Below are 16,879 nucleotides of genomic sequence, written 5' to 3'. Positions count from 1 at the left end.
AAACCCAGAGGCGCCTGGGAAGGGTTCGTGGAAGGAGTCCGTTGAAGCGAGTTTCCTTTAGAATATTGCTTTTGGTAAACATAGCTGAAGAGAACCTTGTTAGTTCGATAGAGAGGGGGTTGAATTAATTAGTGAAAACGTATTTAGGAGTGGTTTAAATATTTTGGAATTGAAATAAAAATACGGCTGGCACAGTCAAACGTTTGTCCTTTAGCCTGGGAGGTGCTACTTGTTGTAAAAGAGTTATGCAGCTAAGACTAGCATTCAGGTGTACACAAGCATGGATGCCTCTGCATTACTTTTTGTCAAAGAGAGATATGAGGCACAAAAACTTTCCACTCTGCGACAGAACTGTTACAAAATAAGATGGCGTGACTCTTGACATATATTTAAGGGGTACCGACGGCTACAGTTGGGGTCGGTGAAGCAGAGCACGATGAAGCAGATGGCTAACGGGGGGCAAGGGTAAGGGTTGTACCCCACTGGGTAATATCGCTGGGACTTTCCTCTTTTCTGTTATAGTATGTATACTTTTGTCTTGTGTCATACCTCAATCAGACCATCTTACACGGCATTAGATTTTATGCTGCCAGGCCTACACTCTACAGTACCAGAATACTGTAAACAAAATATTTGCTGATAGAAACACAGTGTCCTAAATACCTTATACAAAATGAATGACCCATTGTAGTTAAAAATGCTATGTTGACTTCTTAGAGTAAAATGCAATTTATCTGGCTTCTAATTGTAATTTGTATACATGCCAATGGAGGGATCAGAAATTGAACTGGTTTGCACCTTGTACTTGGGGCCGCTCCCCTAACGTTCTTCTCTTCTATTCAGGCCCCTTCTTTTGTTTCTAGGGCTTCAACTCCCTCTTCCTCCATACCCAGGACTCAATTCCACTGCTGTTCACTCACTCCAACAGATACATTGCCCAGGGAAGTGTCCTTGCAATTGGCCAACTCCTCGCCCTGCATGTTCCTCTTATTTATGGCCCTGGGACCCCACCCTCACTCCCATGCTTCATACCCAAGGACTTCCATACCAGTTTCCACGGCCACCTTCTTAACACCACAGGTGCATTACAGAACAGCGCCTTTTGTACTTAGTCCGTACTTCTGTGACGCTCTTCCCTCTTGCGGAGGAACTGAGACCCCTATGTGGGGGCCTACAAATTGGGTCATAACTTCTTACTGGCCTACGGGGTCTTCTTGCACTTGGCCTGCCCATCCCAAAACTCTTCCCCTGGTATTTAGGGCTTAGTCCCTTTCATTCATACCCTGGACCTTATTCCAACGCCCTCACTGCATACCTAGTGCCCTGGGCAGCATTCTACCAGAATATTGTCATTTAAAGGTCAGCCTGCAAATATCACAGCCAGGGTAACTACTACTGCAAAGTTGCTCCAACGTACACTTACTTTTAGAATATTGTGGTCGTCAATATTCTGGCTATGCTATTTTTATAGGGCAATATTTCCGTACACCCACTATTCTCACAGCCAGGGCCCCAGCCCCCTTACTTCATACCCAAAGGGTTCACCCTTAGGGCCACTATCACGTACCAACTGCCACAGGTCCGTCACCCAGCAGCGTCTTCTTGTACTTGGCCAGACTCTCATCATCCTTGTCCAGCTCTTGAATTTCCTGCAGGCTCTTCGGTGGTGGGGGCTTATAATTCAGCTTCCCGTCCAACTCATCTTCCTCTGCCAATTCTGGAGTCTCAGGTGCTGGTTCCGTCATGGCGGCCTCTGGTAGGAGCAAACAGACCGTAAGCATGGTGAATGGGCAGAGCTATGGTAACACATTAGGCATGAAACTGGGCAGAGTAGATACCTAGAGTACACCACCTCACTGAACAAGCGTTCTCCAGACCGCAAAAGGTTGAGTATCTCAGAGGCCTGCAAGAAACTCAGAAACCAATAAAACCGTCTCACAACAACTTGAGGAACTTCTCAGAGACATCCAAAAAGTTAAGTGACCTGCAAGAACTTTTCAGAGGTCTGCAAGATGCTCAGCGGCCCACAAAACAATCTCAAAGACTTTCAAGAACATCAGGAACATGCACAAACCTCTTCTAAAACTCTAAGAAGGTTTAGAAACCTGATAAAAGACCAAAGACATGCAAGAGATTCAGAGATTTGCAAACGTTTCTGAAATCTGAATGTTCTCAGAGACCTGTAAGAACTTTAAAGGCCCGCCACAAGTTCGTGGACCTACAAGTGCATCAGAGGCCTGCAAGAACTCATCTGAAGCCCAGAATAAGAGACCCACAAGATCTTCTAAAATAGCTGTAAAATCTTCTTAAATATCAGCAAGTGATTTTAGAGACTGGTGAGAGGTTCTGAGACACCCAAACAAACTTCTCTGAGACACAAGGAATTCACCTGCAAAAAGGTAACAGAGATCATGAAGAAGTTCAAAACGTTGCACTAAGTTCAGACCCGGAAAACGTTCAGTGACCTGCATGGACTTCATCTAACTTTTCAGGGCCTACGAAAACTTTTCAGAAGATCATGGAACCATCAGGAAGTTGCAAGGTCTTAGGCTTGCTATAATTTCGCAAACCTGCAAAAAGTTCCTACTCATAAAACATCTGGGGATCTGCAACAACTTTTAAGAAACCTGCAAAAAGTTTCTTGGGACCTGCAATAAGTCCTCGGACAATTTAAAATGCATCAATTTAAAAGCTTTTGAACACAATAGTTCTGAGAGAACTTTCCAAGATCATGTTAGAAAAATTAGAATACTCTCAGACGGTTTGGAAAAAGAGCCCGTAGCAGGGTAAAACTGACCTATATGGCAATCATGCAGTGCCCTATAGGCTGGTCTCCCGGATAAGTATCTGGGCTGTTTTTGCGTTTGCTTTTTGCTGTTTGTGGGCCTGTTTAAGGTCTTGGGGGACGGTTTTTATTGTTGATTTGCCTGATATTACTACAAACATTGACTGCAGTAAGCACAAATGCATGTAGTCACTCAACCTTGTAAAACACTTTTACAGCTTGCCTTTAAAGTTTATAATTGACCTGATTCGCAAATGTGGAGCACTTTTCTGCTATCTGATTTCCTCATGTGGGCCACATTTATTACGGTGCCTGGGCCAATTTTCAGTGGCAATACGACCATGGACTGGAGGCTCAAGTTCTTAAAAATCTTCTACCCATTTTTGGAGCATTTTATTTCAAAAGAAGTTCAGTGGTGCAAGACCCAAGAGAGGAAAGCAGCTAGAAACAGGAAGTGGTGGAGAAACTCAGAAAATCTTAACCACCAAAAGACACACCATGTGATCCGTGGCCTCTTATCGCTTGCTCAAACACCCATGCCATTTCGCTCATTTCCCTTCTAGAGCCCCATTGCTCCTCCACTGGAAGAAGCTTAGCTGCATGTCTCACCCACTGCAAGGCGTGATCACACATTCTGTATGAAGGTGGTTAATGTCAACAGGGAAGAGAGCTGGCTCAGGATGACGCATGGCTGTCATGCAGCCACGAGATATGTGGCACTGCCATCCAGTCCTGGCCTACCAACAGCACTTTGAACCTTGGGACTAGGCCGGCATGATGCATGGCTGTCATGCAACCACGAGATATGTGGCACTGCCATCCAGTCCTGGCCTACCAACAGCACTTTGAACCTTGGGACTAGGTCGGCATGATGCAAGACTGTCATGCAGCCACGAGATATGTGGCACTGCCATCCAGTCCTGGCCTACCAACAGCACTTTGAACCTTGGGACTAGGTCGGCATGATGCAAGACTGTCATGCAGCCACGAGATATGTGGCATTGCCAACCAGTCCTGACCACAGCCTGACTGGCAATAGCAGGCATCAGGCGTTTCCCCGGGAGACTGGAAGGGTGGGCCGGATTTGTAGCGGAGTGGCTCGGTTTTATTATATAAGGCAAGTTTTGCAGTGGTGCTGCAATATCAGCCCTCAGAAACAAGCATTTCCTGCCTATGGGACACTGGCAGTTCTTCTTCAGGGGCCGGTCTGACAATATTGCCAGGGCTGCTTTGGGTTCCCAGTCCAGCCTTGGTCCTGACCTACCAACAGCACTTTGCACTTAGGACATGTAGTCTCATTTTGTCTAATTGTTTCCATTATAAGTAAAACATCACCAGTGCTAGTGTGAGACGTATCAGGACGGGATCAAAATACCACATTTGACTAGGTGTCACTGGGCAGCAGCGAGTGAGTGCTTCTAAGTTCCTCCGTGCCTGGATTCGCCACACCTCAATAAAGGCTTGCACATAGCTGCCACGGTTTAAGATTGCTTATGTGTGACATTTTAATTTTTTTCGTGCAATTATGAGTGACATTCAATAACTGTGAGTCACACAGATTTCTCATGAGCAAAATCAACTAATGAAGATGAGGGAAACATAAATATTAGAAATTATACCTATTTGAGAAACAAGAAACCTAGGGCCATATGTAGGTCAACAAATACCGGTCGGTAACGGCCGATTTCGCCTGATACCGACCGGTATTTGGATTTTGACATGCAGGTGGCCTTAATTTTACAGATTCGGTAAATTTACCGAATCGGTAAATCACCGAACGGTAAATTTACCAAATCGGTAAATCCAGATGTAGGTGGCACTTTAAACAGTGCCACAGGCCATTACTGATTCGTTATTTACCACCAAATACTATTTGGTGGTAAATAACGAATACCTGTGTACATGCACATCTGTGCATGTACACCTGTGCCATGTGACACACATACATGCCCTTAGGGGGCAACAGGGTGTCAAAGTGACACCCTGTTCCCCTTGACAATTCTGTATTTTTACCGAATCGGTATTTACCGATTCGATAATTGACATTGATTCCTATGGGCCTCATGGCCCATAGGAATAAATGGGAATCGGTAAATTACCGAATCGGTAAATACCGATTCGGTAATTACCGAATCCTACCGATTCAGTAAAAAATACCGAATTTTTAGCTACATCTCATTTACCGAATCTACAATACCGAATCGGTAAAATTCGGTATTTTTGACTCGGTAAATGAGGATTACCTACATCGGGCCCCTAGATCTTAAAACTGCTGCAAAGCACCAAAAATGGAAGGGCAGAAGAATGTGAGAGAGGCCCCAGCACAGAGCCTGAGCCAGCCTCACTGACACTGAACTCAACTCTGTGCAGACAGCGACTGCAATGCAGAGCTCAGCTCAGGTGCTGTAACTTTACTTACAGGGCATAGCTGCCACGTTTTCAAATTGCCTATGTTTCCATACAATTACGAGTGACATTTAACTGTCAAATGTGTGACCCTTTGAGTGATACTTTCTTATGTATTAAACCAAGCACAGAGTGCATGGAAAGAGATAAATACAAGAAATTATACACTTTTGAGCAATGAGAAGCTTTAAAAATATATGTACTGCTACAAACCCCCTGAAACGGATGCCTGTACAGTGCAACTCCTCTTGTATATTGTGTACAATACAATTTTAAAACAATATCCTGTATATTCACAGTGATTTCAGTTACAGGATGGCAGCTCACAGTACTGTAGTGGAGGTCATTATTCCCCTTGTGCCATGACTGAATTATAGTTACACACAATACATCTGCAGTGATTGCATTTACCAATTGAGATGTTATCATGTAAAAGAGTGCATTTTCCTTGTTCTTTCCTTGTTTCTGTTCTGCTGTGAGATCTAGACTGCATTGGCTGCTCCAGCTGTCAGACCTAAAGCCCATTTATTGCCTTATCACCTCCACAAATTGCGCCAGATACTTATTTGAAGACTGGCTTTAGTGTGGGGCATCAAAGCAGCACCATAGACCATGGGATACTGACAGCTTAGGTTTTACAACTGCAAGGAGTTAGAAATTGAGCCACACAATTTATCTCAAATTATTTCATGCGATTCATTCGCTGTTTGTGGATGGAGCAAGTTAACCTAACCCCATGACAACTATGCGAGTTTCATAGATCTGAAATACAAATTATGAAAATTCTGCCTTACTTTGATGCAAATTATTCGGAATTACGGCATACTATTGTTAAAAGGTAAGCTAGCAGCTGTCAGAGTGAACTTCAGTGCAGAGTCAGAGAGTGGGTGACTCACCCAGGGTGCTGGTTCACAAGTGCCTGGGGGAGTGTGTCTGCCAGGCAGAGAGCTTCACTGGTGAGGGCCTCAATGAAGCTTGCGCTGCTCTGCAGAGTGGCACTTTCTAGCTGGCAAAATCAAGCAGTGAAGACCAGGGAAACATCTAAAAATCAGAAATGATGGCCTGGAGCAACGAGAAAGTGTAAGATTTTGAAACTCCTGCAAAGCACCAGAAATGGAAGGGCGCTGACCTAGTGCTTCCTTTATTAACCTGGATCAGACTCACCGCGTCACACTCACTGGCTCAGCCAGGTGCACACACTTGGCTCAGCTGCTGTAGAGATGAGACATTGGCTGTCTCAGTCAGTGATGAGAGAAGCTCTCAGCTGCGAAGTTAAACTGGTGGCTCCACTGTTGAGAGAGCCAGGGCCCGTGCGCCTTTAAAAGTCACTCTGCACCTCTCTGGTCGTTGGCTCACTCAGCACAGGATTGTTCGGTTGCCGGGCAGCAGTGCACTGTCGCAAGAAAGTCCTGTGGGCCCGGGCACAGGAAGGAAATTAAACATCCTGTTCCGGCCACACGGCCTGGGTCGGACAGGTGTTCTGTTGCTGGGCGGCATTGCAGTAATTCCTGGGGGCACAGGCAGGACAATCATTGGATCAGTGTAGTGTCCTGCTGGACACGGTCTAGTTGTTTTAAATGATGTAACCCACACTTTACACCCATCCACCACTGGTGTCACGAGTCACGTGACCCAGTCAATAAAGAGGGCGGACCGCACGTGCTCTGGGCCCATTTTCTAGCCAACCATCCTGGTGTCTGTGTCTCACTTATTTAGCATAATGCGGGCCTAGCGCCCGACACCACATTGGCGACGAGTCGGAGCTGTGCCCAGCATGCCACAGCCACAGGAAAAAATCGTGGGGAAAGAGGAGAGAGCTGCAGGGCGACATCGCGCCCCTCCCACCCCACAGGATCAGCGCCAGCCAGCGTAGAGGCCCGCGGGGTGTGTGCCTTGCCCCGGGCCCAGATGTCCATGAAGAGGTGACCGGGAGCCTACCCCGCACCTCTCACGCATGTCAGGAGAAAGAGGACAGGACAGAGCCCACCTGCACCGGCCGCAACTGTGCCCGGGAAGAGAAGCGGACCGACCGGAGCCCACCAGAGTCAGCCGCAACAGCGTGACCCCACCGGAGAGAGGCCCGCAGGCCAGAGGTGAGCCCAGGTGCCGAGAAGTGCCTGGGGGGCGCACAACCCTGAAGCGACCCCCCCCCCTTATGGTGACATGAAACCGGAGCCCACCCGCATAGTTATGGCGCCTTGCCGAACTCAATGGCGGCCCACTATAAACATTAAGTAACGCAGGGCCAGCAGAGCCCAACCGCAGCCTGCCTTCAGCGTCCCCTGTTCCCTGCCATGCAGCGTGTGTGAGATGAGGCTGCGGCGGCAGGGTGAATGTGCCCGCAGCGTGTGAAGAGCTGCCAGGCACTGTCGCACTACAAGCGGACCCCACCCGCTGTGGCCGGAAGAAAAGTCATGGCGGCCGCCAGCTAGTGCCGCCAAGGAATGCACTTGGAAGCTGAGCCTACCCACAATAAAGGTAGACAGTGCCACCTCACGCACGGCCCAATTACACCTCCTACACACCCCCACCCCGCACAGAGTGGAACTGTAAGAAGCTGCTGCGGTGGGGGTGAGAGCAGAAACCTGACCGGAGCGACACCAGCATAAACCCCACCCCCCATGCCAGAGCGTCGAACGTGCAGTATAGCTCCTAGCATGGCACGGGTTACAAAAATAACAAAAGACTCACCACGAAGGAAGACGGAATCCTACTGCTAGGCGGCCGTCTGACAATGTGCCCCTCTCCTGCAGTGAATATTGAACCATTGAAGTCCAGAGGCATGCCGGAACGAGCCCGGTGTATGGTCGGCCCAAAAGAGTCAAAGCACATTAAGCCTGCAGCGCTGTAGAAACTGCAGAAGACAGTGAAATGGAACGTGACTAGAACCGAAACCCCTCAGCGCCTTCTACTGGTCAAGCGGCGGTATCGCACCCGCATTCACCACGAGGCCACTCACCTCCCTCACAAAGCACCTGAACCATAGGCACTCACCCGCTGTGATCCTGTCCCCAAGGGAAAGCACAAGCAATGAAAGACTGCCTCACTGATGGTGCAGGGAAAGTCCTGCTGTAAGGCGTGAGTCCAGGAAAGGGATTGGGAGGCAGCAGATAGATTGTAGGCACGAGTCCCACAGAGTGAAAGAACTCCATGCACAAGGACGTGCAATGAAAGAGTGCCGCAAGATCATTACACAACCAGAGAAGGCGACGCAACCAGGCACGGTTAACGCCCCAAGACTACGAAGAGCACTGACAGAAGCGTGCCAACGCGAAAGCACTGCTACGGAAACAAGTGGCGATCCTAAAGGTCACAGACAGCATGAAGTCTCACGAAGAGGAAGGAAAGCCGGCCAACCAGCCTGGTCGCAAGGAGAAGAAAGCCGGCCACCCAGCCTGGTCGCAAGGAAAAGAAAGCCAGCCACCCAGCCTGGTCGCAAGGAGAAGAAAGCCGGCCACCCGGTCTGGTCACCAGGGAGAAGAATCCGACCACCCAGTCTGGTCGCAAATGAAAGGAAGCCGACCACCAAGTCTGGTCGCAAATGAAAGGAAGCCGACCACCCAGTCTGGTCGCAAGGAAGGTAAAACAGACCACCCAGTCTGGTCGCAAGGAGGACGAAGTCGCAAAGAAGAAGATAAGCCGACCCCTGTCTGGTGGCCAACGAAGATGAAGTCGCAAGGAAAAAAGGTGACCACCCAGCCTGGTCACAAGGAACAAGAAGCCAGAGAATCGCCTAGAAATAAAGGGGAACGACCAGTCAGATGGTCACCAGCACAGAGAGACCTGGCAGGAGGTCTACTCCGAAGACAGAAGACGTCCGTGAACCAAATATTCAAGAGAGTGTCCGCAAGAGGACCCAAAGGGAAGGACGCAACTCCTACAAGAACCATAAGTAACAGGAAGCAAGAAAGATTGCAACGACCGGTCCAGTCACAGAAGAGAAGACAGTGTCCGAACACCAGGACAAGACCAGAGAGAAACAGGTGGAGTGCACGCTGCCTGGAGAAGCCTGGTCAGGAAGACAAGGACAGCGAGGTGACCAGATAGTTTCACGAAAAGGAAAAAAGGAGAAGGGCACGATGCCATGAAGGAAGGAGGAGAAGAAAGGAGTCATGTGGCACAACGCCATCAAGAACAACAACATTCAGAAAGGTGAGGAGAGGTGTGACAAGCCTACACACTCACCAGAAGAAGAGGCGACACACACCACAACACTGCGTACAGTGACCCACATGTCCAGGAGAACATTGATGGCACTAAGAACAGAACAGGCATCTATTTACAAGTTCCTCTTGACGACTGGTCGACTACAGGAGAGTACAGGCTGGTCCATTGGAGACACCTACCTTTGGGATTGAGCGGAAGGTTGGATGCGGAGAGCGCTCAGACATCCGGCAGAAGGAGAACTGACCACTCCACACCAGCCCGTGGATATCCAAGGGGCAAAGGCCTCAGGGACACCGGTGGCAGAGGGTCCTGACAAGAGAGATGGATCCACCGCTGTATATCCTGCACGTCCTGGGAAGAAGAGGAACTTGTGCGCAAAGGCGAAGTCAACAGCCACCCTCCAGGTGGAGCCACGGACTGCGAGGTAGTTATCTCATCGCCTCCTCCATTCACACCCAGACTGTGGAGTTGGAGCAACGCTGCAGAGAACACCCAGCCCAGCGGAAACCTGAAGAAGAGGGCCTCCGGGACATCTCGTGGCAGGAGAACACCCGTGAGAGGGGCGTCTCAGTGAGAGGGATGTCCTTCATCCACTCCCTCCTTGGCAATTTGAAGCCAAGCTGCCTACAGTGAAGAAACCAGACGGACTAGTAGAAGACAACCTCCATCAAATCTACCATCTGGTCATCCTGTTCGGCGTCACCCCAAAAGCAAGATCTCGATGGACTGAAGAACACACTGCCATGGCGCAAGTCCAGATGAGCACGCCCACCGAGAACCAGGACGTCGAGCCCAAGAAGACTAACATTTCAGCGTCAAGTTCCACCGGCGTCATCTAGCAAGCAGCTGAAGAGACTCCTTCTAAAGTTATGAGATTGCATATTTTGTGTTTTTCCTCCCACAGGTTCGCACTTTGTTTTGTCTCAACTTTTATTAAAGTTGGGGAGGAATGTAGTGTCCTGCTGGATACGGTCTAGTTGTTTTAAATGATGTAACCCACACTTTACACCCACCCACCACTGGTGTCACGAGTCACGTGACCCAGTCAATAAAGAGGGCAGAGCGCACGTGCTCTGGGCCCATTTCTAACCAATCATCCCTGTGTCTGTGTCTCACTTATTTAGTATAATGCGGGCCTAGCGCCCAACACCACAATCAGATCCTACCAATAGCCCGCCGGGGTGGAACTAGTCCATGACAATCAATCTCAAATGCATGAATACTTGACACACAAATGTCCAGGCTCTGCCCCAAGTAGGTCCCAACCAAAATAATCAATTAATTTTTGAGTCAGCTGAGTGGTCCGAGCGCTGCCCGGCTCCCCGCCACAGCACCAGTCTGAGGACTGACAGCAGGGAGCTGAGCTACAGGCTCAGTCTGTCAATACCTGAGCGAGCCACGCGGCAGCCTCTCTGCCATGACAGTCTGCGCCACCTCTCATCACAGTTAACGTAGTATAATATCCTGGCGTTATAACGCGTGACTTTGCATTTTAGTGTGGTGATGCAGACCACCACACTAAAATGCGTTAGTCTAACGCATGATGTGTGGTACTTGGCAAAGCTGCTTGCAGATGACCAGGAGTGCAGTACAGACCAATCGCACAATGCACAGCCACTCTCAGCTAAATGTATGTGATGGAACCTAAATATCTAAGTGTGGCAGCTTGAAAATACCCCTCCACCCCCTCCCCCCGGGGGGATGCTAGTCCATAGAGTGCTGTAGGAGCAGGGGCACTTTCTGGTGGGAAACCTTGCCTGTGACTACCATTTTACACGGGCAGTGATGGGTGGGGGGGGGGGGGTATCTGCTCTCCTGGAGGTCTCAAAATCCATGGGACATTTTCAGGTAGAATGCCTGCTCTCGGGCGCAGGCGGGCTCTGCTCAGTGGCGTAGCCAGTGTGTCACGGGCCCTAGGATGGAAATGGGTCCTGTAGCTGCTGTCTGAATGGTAAGATACAGAAATACCCAGGGTTTAGTGGTCCCCTCTGCCCCAGTGCCACTGCCCCTGCTGCACCTATGGAAGCTATGCCCCCTGGCTCTCCTCCCCTCAGTGAGTACGTGCCAGTGACATTGGCGGGGTAATCACTTTGAGAGTTTTAGAAAGAGCTCAATCTGGGAGTACAGGGCATGCAGCGATAGAGGGGCTTCCCTGCTGGAAATTTCCTGTTAACCAAATGCAAATGGTTAATAAATTCAGTTACTGCATTATCATTTTAGCTATCATCCCAGCTATTACTGAGAAAACTCCAGTGAGCAAAGTGAATTCATTTAAACTACTTTTGGAGTTGGTGCTGTATCTTCCAATAGTACGGCTAAGAAACTGTGAGCAAGTTCTTTCTGCCTTGCACAGTTTTTAAGCAGTGCTGTCTAAAATAATGCACTAACTCAGATAAATATCAGATTAATGAGATGACTTTAAAAACTCAGCTAGTGCGTAAAACAGAAGCTCAGCTCACAATATATTGTTTTCGGCATCCCGCCAACGCAGAATGGACCTGTGCAGTCCTTTGAGTTCATGCATGCTCTGCTGACAGCATTCATTAAGGAATGGGGCGAGGGGGACTTCGAATCAGGTACCACACCGAAAGAGGCAAGGCACAGTGGAGACCAAATAGGATAGTGATATTCAAAGTACGGACCGGGGCTCGCTTGTCGGCCTCCTAGCCTATACTTGCGGCCTCCTGGTCAACAGCAACACTGTGTAGCTATTACCATGACTGAACACTAACACTCAGAAAAATGTTAGACGAATGGGCAAACATTTTTTTAGAGGTTAAATGAAGCTATAGAAAGGAAGTAATTAAGGTGTCCTGCATCATTTAACTTTAGGAGCGCCTTCATTCTTAAAGATATCTTGCACTACATTTGTAAAAATCTGATAAAGTCTCTTCAAAATTCAAAAAGTGTATTTCATTTACATACAAAAGTATTTCACCTTAATACAACAGATTATATGAGCGTGTTGCAAAATATTTTTTTTAAAGTGATAGTTTTCAAACTTGAATTCAGAAACATTTGTGCTTCCCCCTAACTTGACACCAATGCAAATAGTGAACTAAGGGCCAAGTATTTCTTATGTGTACCCTCTGAGTACGTTGGACTGCTATTATACATGCACAAACCCAAGACAAGGTTTTGTATCGCGCACATCTTAACGTCATGTATTTCAAGGTCATCTTATATGTGATAATGAAGGAAAAGGAGGCAAGGTGAAATCAAACAGGTGCCTAGGATCACACAATTTAGTCAAGGGGGGGTGGTGGGTAAATTGGATTGATCCCAGATTGTCTAGTTTCACACTGTGCAATTCAGCCACTAGATGTTCTTGCTTCACTTCCCCAAAGCTCCCCTTACAACCCCGTAAGAACCCTCTCCCAACGACTGCAACCTGCTGGCATCATTGAGGCACTCGGTCACACCACAGACCAAACGGTTTGGCCCCTGGGATGGTGTTTGCAAGAACTCATGAGACAGGAAATTCATGTTCGTCTGACAGCAAAGCCTGGAACCACTAGCAGGCAATAATTGCCCTTTGTTCATACATGCCAGGTCTCCCGACTCAGACGGGAGATCGCCGATTTCAAAGCTAGTCTCCCACCCCCCGATTCCTGCAACCAAAACCCGATTCCGGACTTCAGATGGCAGCGACTGGTCTCGTGCGACTCGGATTATGCACTACCAATAATCTGCTCCGGCAAGCAAGTGCAAACATTTTTGTCACGATTTCTCTTCCTGCCATTGCGCTTTCTCAATTGCTACGGTCAGGTATGGAAACAACTTATATTTGTATTTCTGATTTCCGATCCTGCAGCAGCACGCTTGCAAGTCCCATACACGCCGATAGGCCCAATGCAGGCCGTAATATTAGTCAATGGGAGAAATACATTCTCCCGAGTATTTTTTTTTTTAATCTTCCACTTTCCTCTTCCAAATTGTTGGCATTTATGTTTGTTTCAAGCTCTGCTTTCAGCAAAACATGCAGTTAAAGTAGTCACAGCCACCAACAAGAAGTGCACAGACACCCTTCTGTGCTGGTGCAGCCACAAAAAGCTATAGATATATATGCTATAGTTTATGGAGAAGGGCAAAGGTCAGACATAATAGGACAGCAGATTACCTTTCAAAATGCTGGGTTCACCATAACTCGAGGTAAATCCCGTGAGACACGCCCGCTCAGAATAGGAAGTACATAGAGTTGCTGGTGCTCTGCCCACGCCCTCTGACCTCCCTTCCCCCAAACTCTGCAGCTGGTTCCAGATAATCTCATTAGGGAAAAGTACACGGAGACAGAGAGGATTAGTGCGGTGAAATTAGCCCCCGCCCCTCGCAGTCAGGCACGTGGATCTCTGCCCAGCCCCACGGGGAACAAACTTCAGTCTGTATCTTCATGACCAGTGGACCTCGGGGGCTTCATTTCCTCCCCAACCAGGACCCATCCAAAGCAGGGCATTTCCAATTATAACACAGGTTTTTGTCCTTTTCAGGACGGTGACGGACTAAATGAGCGAAGCCGAGACCAGAGACACATTTTCGCTACCTGGAACCAGACACCCACCTTGGTTGTACCTGCACCAAGCCACGCCCTCGTGTTTAACCTAACGCAGCTGACTGTATTGTGTATCAGACACCCACCTTGGTTGTACCTGCACCAAGCCACGCCCTCGTGTTTAACCTAACGCAGCTGACTGTATTTGGCCACTCCGGTTCCCCCGCCACACCTACCAGTAACCTCCTGGCTGTCTGTCAGGAAGGCCCCTGCGCAGCCCGCTGTTTGTAACACCCACCTGCCCCACACTTCCGTGCATTTAGCAACCCACCTGGCTAATTTATGTGTTTGTTCATTTATATTTGCGCGAAGTTGGTTCCTGGGGGTCGGAGAGATTTATATTACACGAGAACCTTATAATCTGCGTCTGGTTACTGCACGCTCCCCTCAAAGCCTGCACACCCCCTCGACCCTTCTACCCCCGGCTATAAACCTCCCGCCTTCTGCGTATACACTACTTTAAATATTTGGAAACTGGACGTTTAGATGGATGCAGTCTGCACTTCAGCCCCCAACTGACCCTGAAACGACAGACGCATGACGGCAAATCTCTGGGTGACCAGGCCCCCCCTCCCCTCCCGTGGGCGCCTTCATGAAACCACCCCTAGTGAGAAGAGACAGAACTCCCTGGGCTGGCACGGTGATAACTCTTACTGCGACAGAGAACGGGGCCCTAGTAGGTGCGCCACGCCCCTCACATTCGACCGCACTCTACATATCCTCCTCGCCCGTTTCTGAACTTTATTCCGGATTTTCTCTTTTCAGAGCGCCTAGTAATCTCTCAGCGGGATTTGTCGGCACTTGACAAAACGCCTGTAAAAATAAACGCCTTAGTATGTAGGCTCCGAGAGAGAGCAACAAAGAACGACCCAGTTATGTGTCCGCTGTACATACCAACTGGTGTCTGTCTTACGCTCTTCGGCGGTACTCCTTTCTGGGTCGAAGGCGCTCTCCTGGGGGCCGGGTCTTCGCAGCACTCTCGTGTTCCCTTAGTTGTTCGGATCCTCTCAACACCCCGTTCCCCTCGGTGTCACTGGTGCTCTCCTCTAGCAATCGGCAGTTGAAAGAGGAAGGAAGTTGGCTGAGAAAAAAAGCAGCGCCTTGGGGGGGCCGGTGCAGGCAGGAAGCGCGACTCGTGTAGATGAAGCGCACTTGGTTATCGCAGGCGAGCACTTCTCGCCACTAGAAGCAGCAAGCTCGGCGTGGAGGAAAGGGGCCATGCCAGGGGTGCACCTGTGCAGGCAGCCCAAGCCCCATCACAAATCACCCCATGTACTCAATCATTCCAAATAAACCATAACATAACTGGCAAAGCAAATAACCAACTCTGCACGTAACTATTAAAATAGATTACAAAAACGCCACTTAACTTGGGGACAACATACCGAAATACATACAACTAACAATGCAAATAACCTCTCACAATAATCGCATCAAATAGCACAACAAATGACAAAATAGCACGTAACGAATACAGTAAATAACCAACCTTACACGTAACTGATTTGGTAAGCGACACACGCAGGCAACATAACGCATAAACAAAAAAAAAACATCATGCCGCATGACTTTACTAATTTATGTTGCAATGTGTTTTGTTCAGACCCTATGTCATCACATTCCAATCTTGCTTCGAAGAATGGAATGTGATGACATGGGACGGACTGAGACAGTGATTGGCTAAGAGAGCTTTTTGGAGAAGCCACTATGCCCTGCATTCAGGAGTAGCATTATCTAGGCTCCACCCTTACACATCACAGAAGTGCTATTCAATATGTGCACTTGACATTATATTCACTCTGTGCCTTATTAATATTAAGTTGTGTGACATATTTAAACGCATTACTGAAATGTATTCACTGTAAAAGTTGGAGATTTATAAACGTGTGCACTAACGTTCGAAATTACACGAACATGTATCTACTCACTTTTTACATTTATACTTCAAGTTATGTTTGTTTAATTAAAAATGTATTCTTTTGCTCACGTTTTGCAGTTTTTTAGAAATTACACATGTGCATGTATAACTCATGAAATAGAAGTGCACATTAAATGCTTAGTTAAAGTAGGCCTAATTAAAGGCCTGACTATTGAAATGTATTTTGCCTGGTTAGCATGCACTTTCTTTGCCAGTGCATTCTCAAGGTTTCATTAGTCAGAGAAATTAGCATTGTTGTCATTATTAGTTTCTTGATAGCAAGGCCAGAGAAGAGAATCTAGGCAAGAAACTAGGGGGCAGATTTACGTTTCCTCTCGCATCCCTGCAAATCCGCAGGGATGCGCCAGGAAAGATGAGTGACGCAAGTTTACCCTTGCCCCACCACAGAGGCGCCGCATTTACAATGGGGCGTATAGTGGCGCAAGGATAAACAGATGCATGTGAAGAACCGGGTTTTACAACCCAGCGGCGCCAGGAGCACGCCCAAAGTCTTCAGGTTCACCTGTCTTAGAATACAGAGACACAGGATACTTCTCGGTGACGTCAAAGATCAAATTTATTGCTGCAACCAGGAACAGAAGTCTACGAAGTACGACACAAGTAGGTTCGTTAGAGACTGCTCAAATTCGTAAGGCGAGACATCGTCTTTTATGCCAAAAATCATATTCTGGACAAACACCCACTATTTACAATTTGTCCAATCATAGGTAGCATTGCAAAAGATATCGCATGATGACAAACCCACTTTTCAGTTGTCCAGCCCACTATTAATTACACGGGAAAGCCCAACATTCTTTCTCGAAAAGGCCGGACAAACCCATAATAAAGGACCACAACCCATATCATATATAGGCCATAAAAGAAGAAACAGAAACAGATGAGAAGTAGGATAAGGGGTGTGTGTGTGCGCATACCAAACTTTACAATGTCCTGTGCTCTGATCCTTAATCTTGATCAGCTACCGGGCAAGGAACTGGTTTAAAAAGGTCAGCTTAAGGCAACGGGGTCAGTTCACTCAGGTCATTCAGAAGTC

The 16,879-nt window shown here is 48.0% G+C and overlaps 1 protein-coding gene across 3 annotated transcripts in view; it reads right to left on the bottom strand.

The window, feature by feature from the left end:
• ARHGDIB (Rho GDP dissociation inhibitor beta) overlaps positions 1-15,076 on the bottom strand; it is a 53,933-nt gene extending 38,857 nt beyond the window's left edge. The window contains exons 1-2 of one of the 3 annotated variants that reach the window (XM_086958085.1): positions 14,802-15,076; positions 1,568-1,753 (exon numbers count right to left, since the gene is read on the bottom strand). In XM_086958085.1, the coding sequence (XP_086814211.1) occupies positions 1,568-1,745 (178 nt within the window). In that variant the 5' untranslated portion in view covers positions 1,746-1,753; positions 14,802-15,076. Of the gene's footprint in view, positions 1-1,567; positions 1,754-13,478; positions 13,629-14,801 lie in introns of those variants that run through there. The other 2 variants (XM_086958091.1, XM_086958100.1) reach the window with 2 other exon arrangements.
• Positions 15,077-16,879: the final 1,803 nt, after the last annotated feature.

Source organism: Lissotriton vulgaris, chromosome 1_1 (genome assembly GCF_964263255.1).
Source record: "Lissotriton vulgaris chromosome 1_1, aLisVul1.2, whole genome shotgun sequence".
In the NCBI taxonomy this organism is placed as follows: Eukaryota; Metazoa; Chordata; class Amphibia; order Caudata; family Salamandridae; genus Lissotriton; species Lissotriton vulgaris.
The sequence above is the reverse complement of the archived record's forward strand: the minus strand, read 5'-3'. Positions and strand labels throughout refer to the sequence as shown.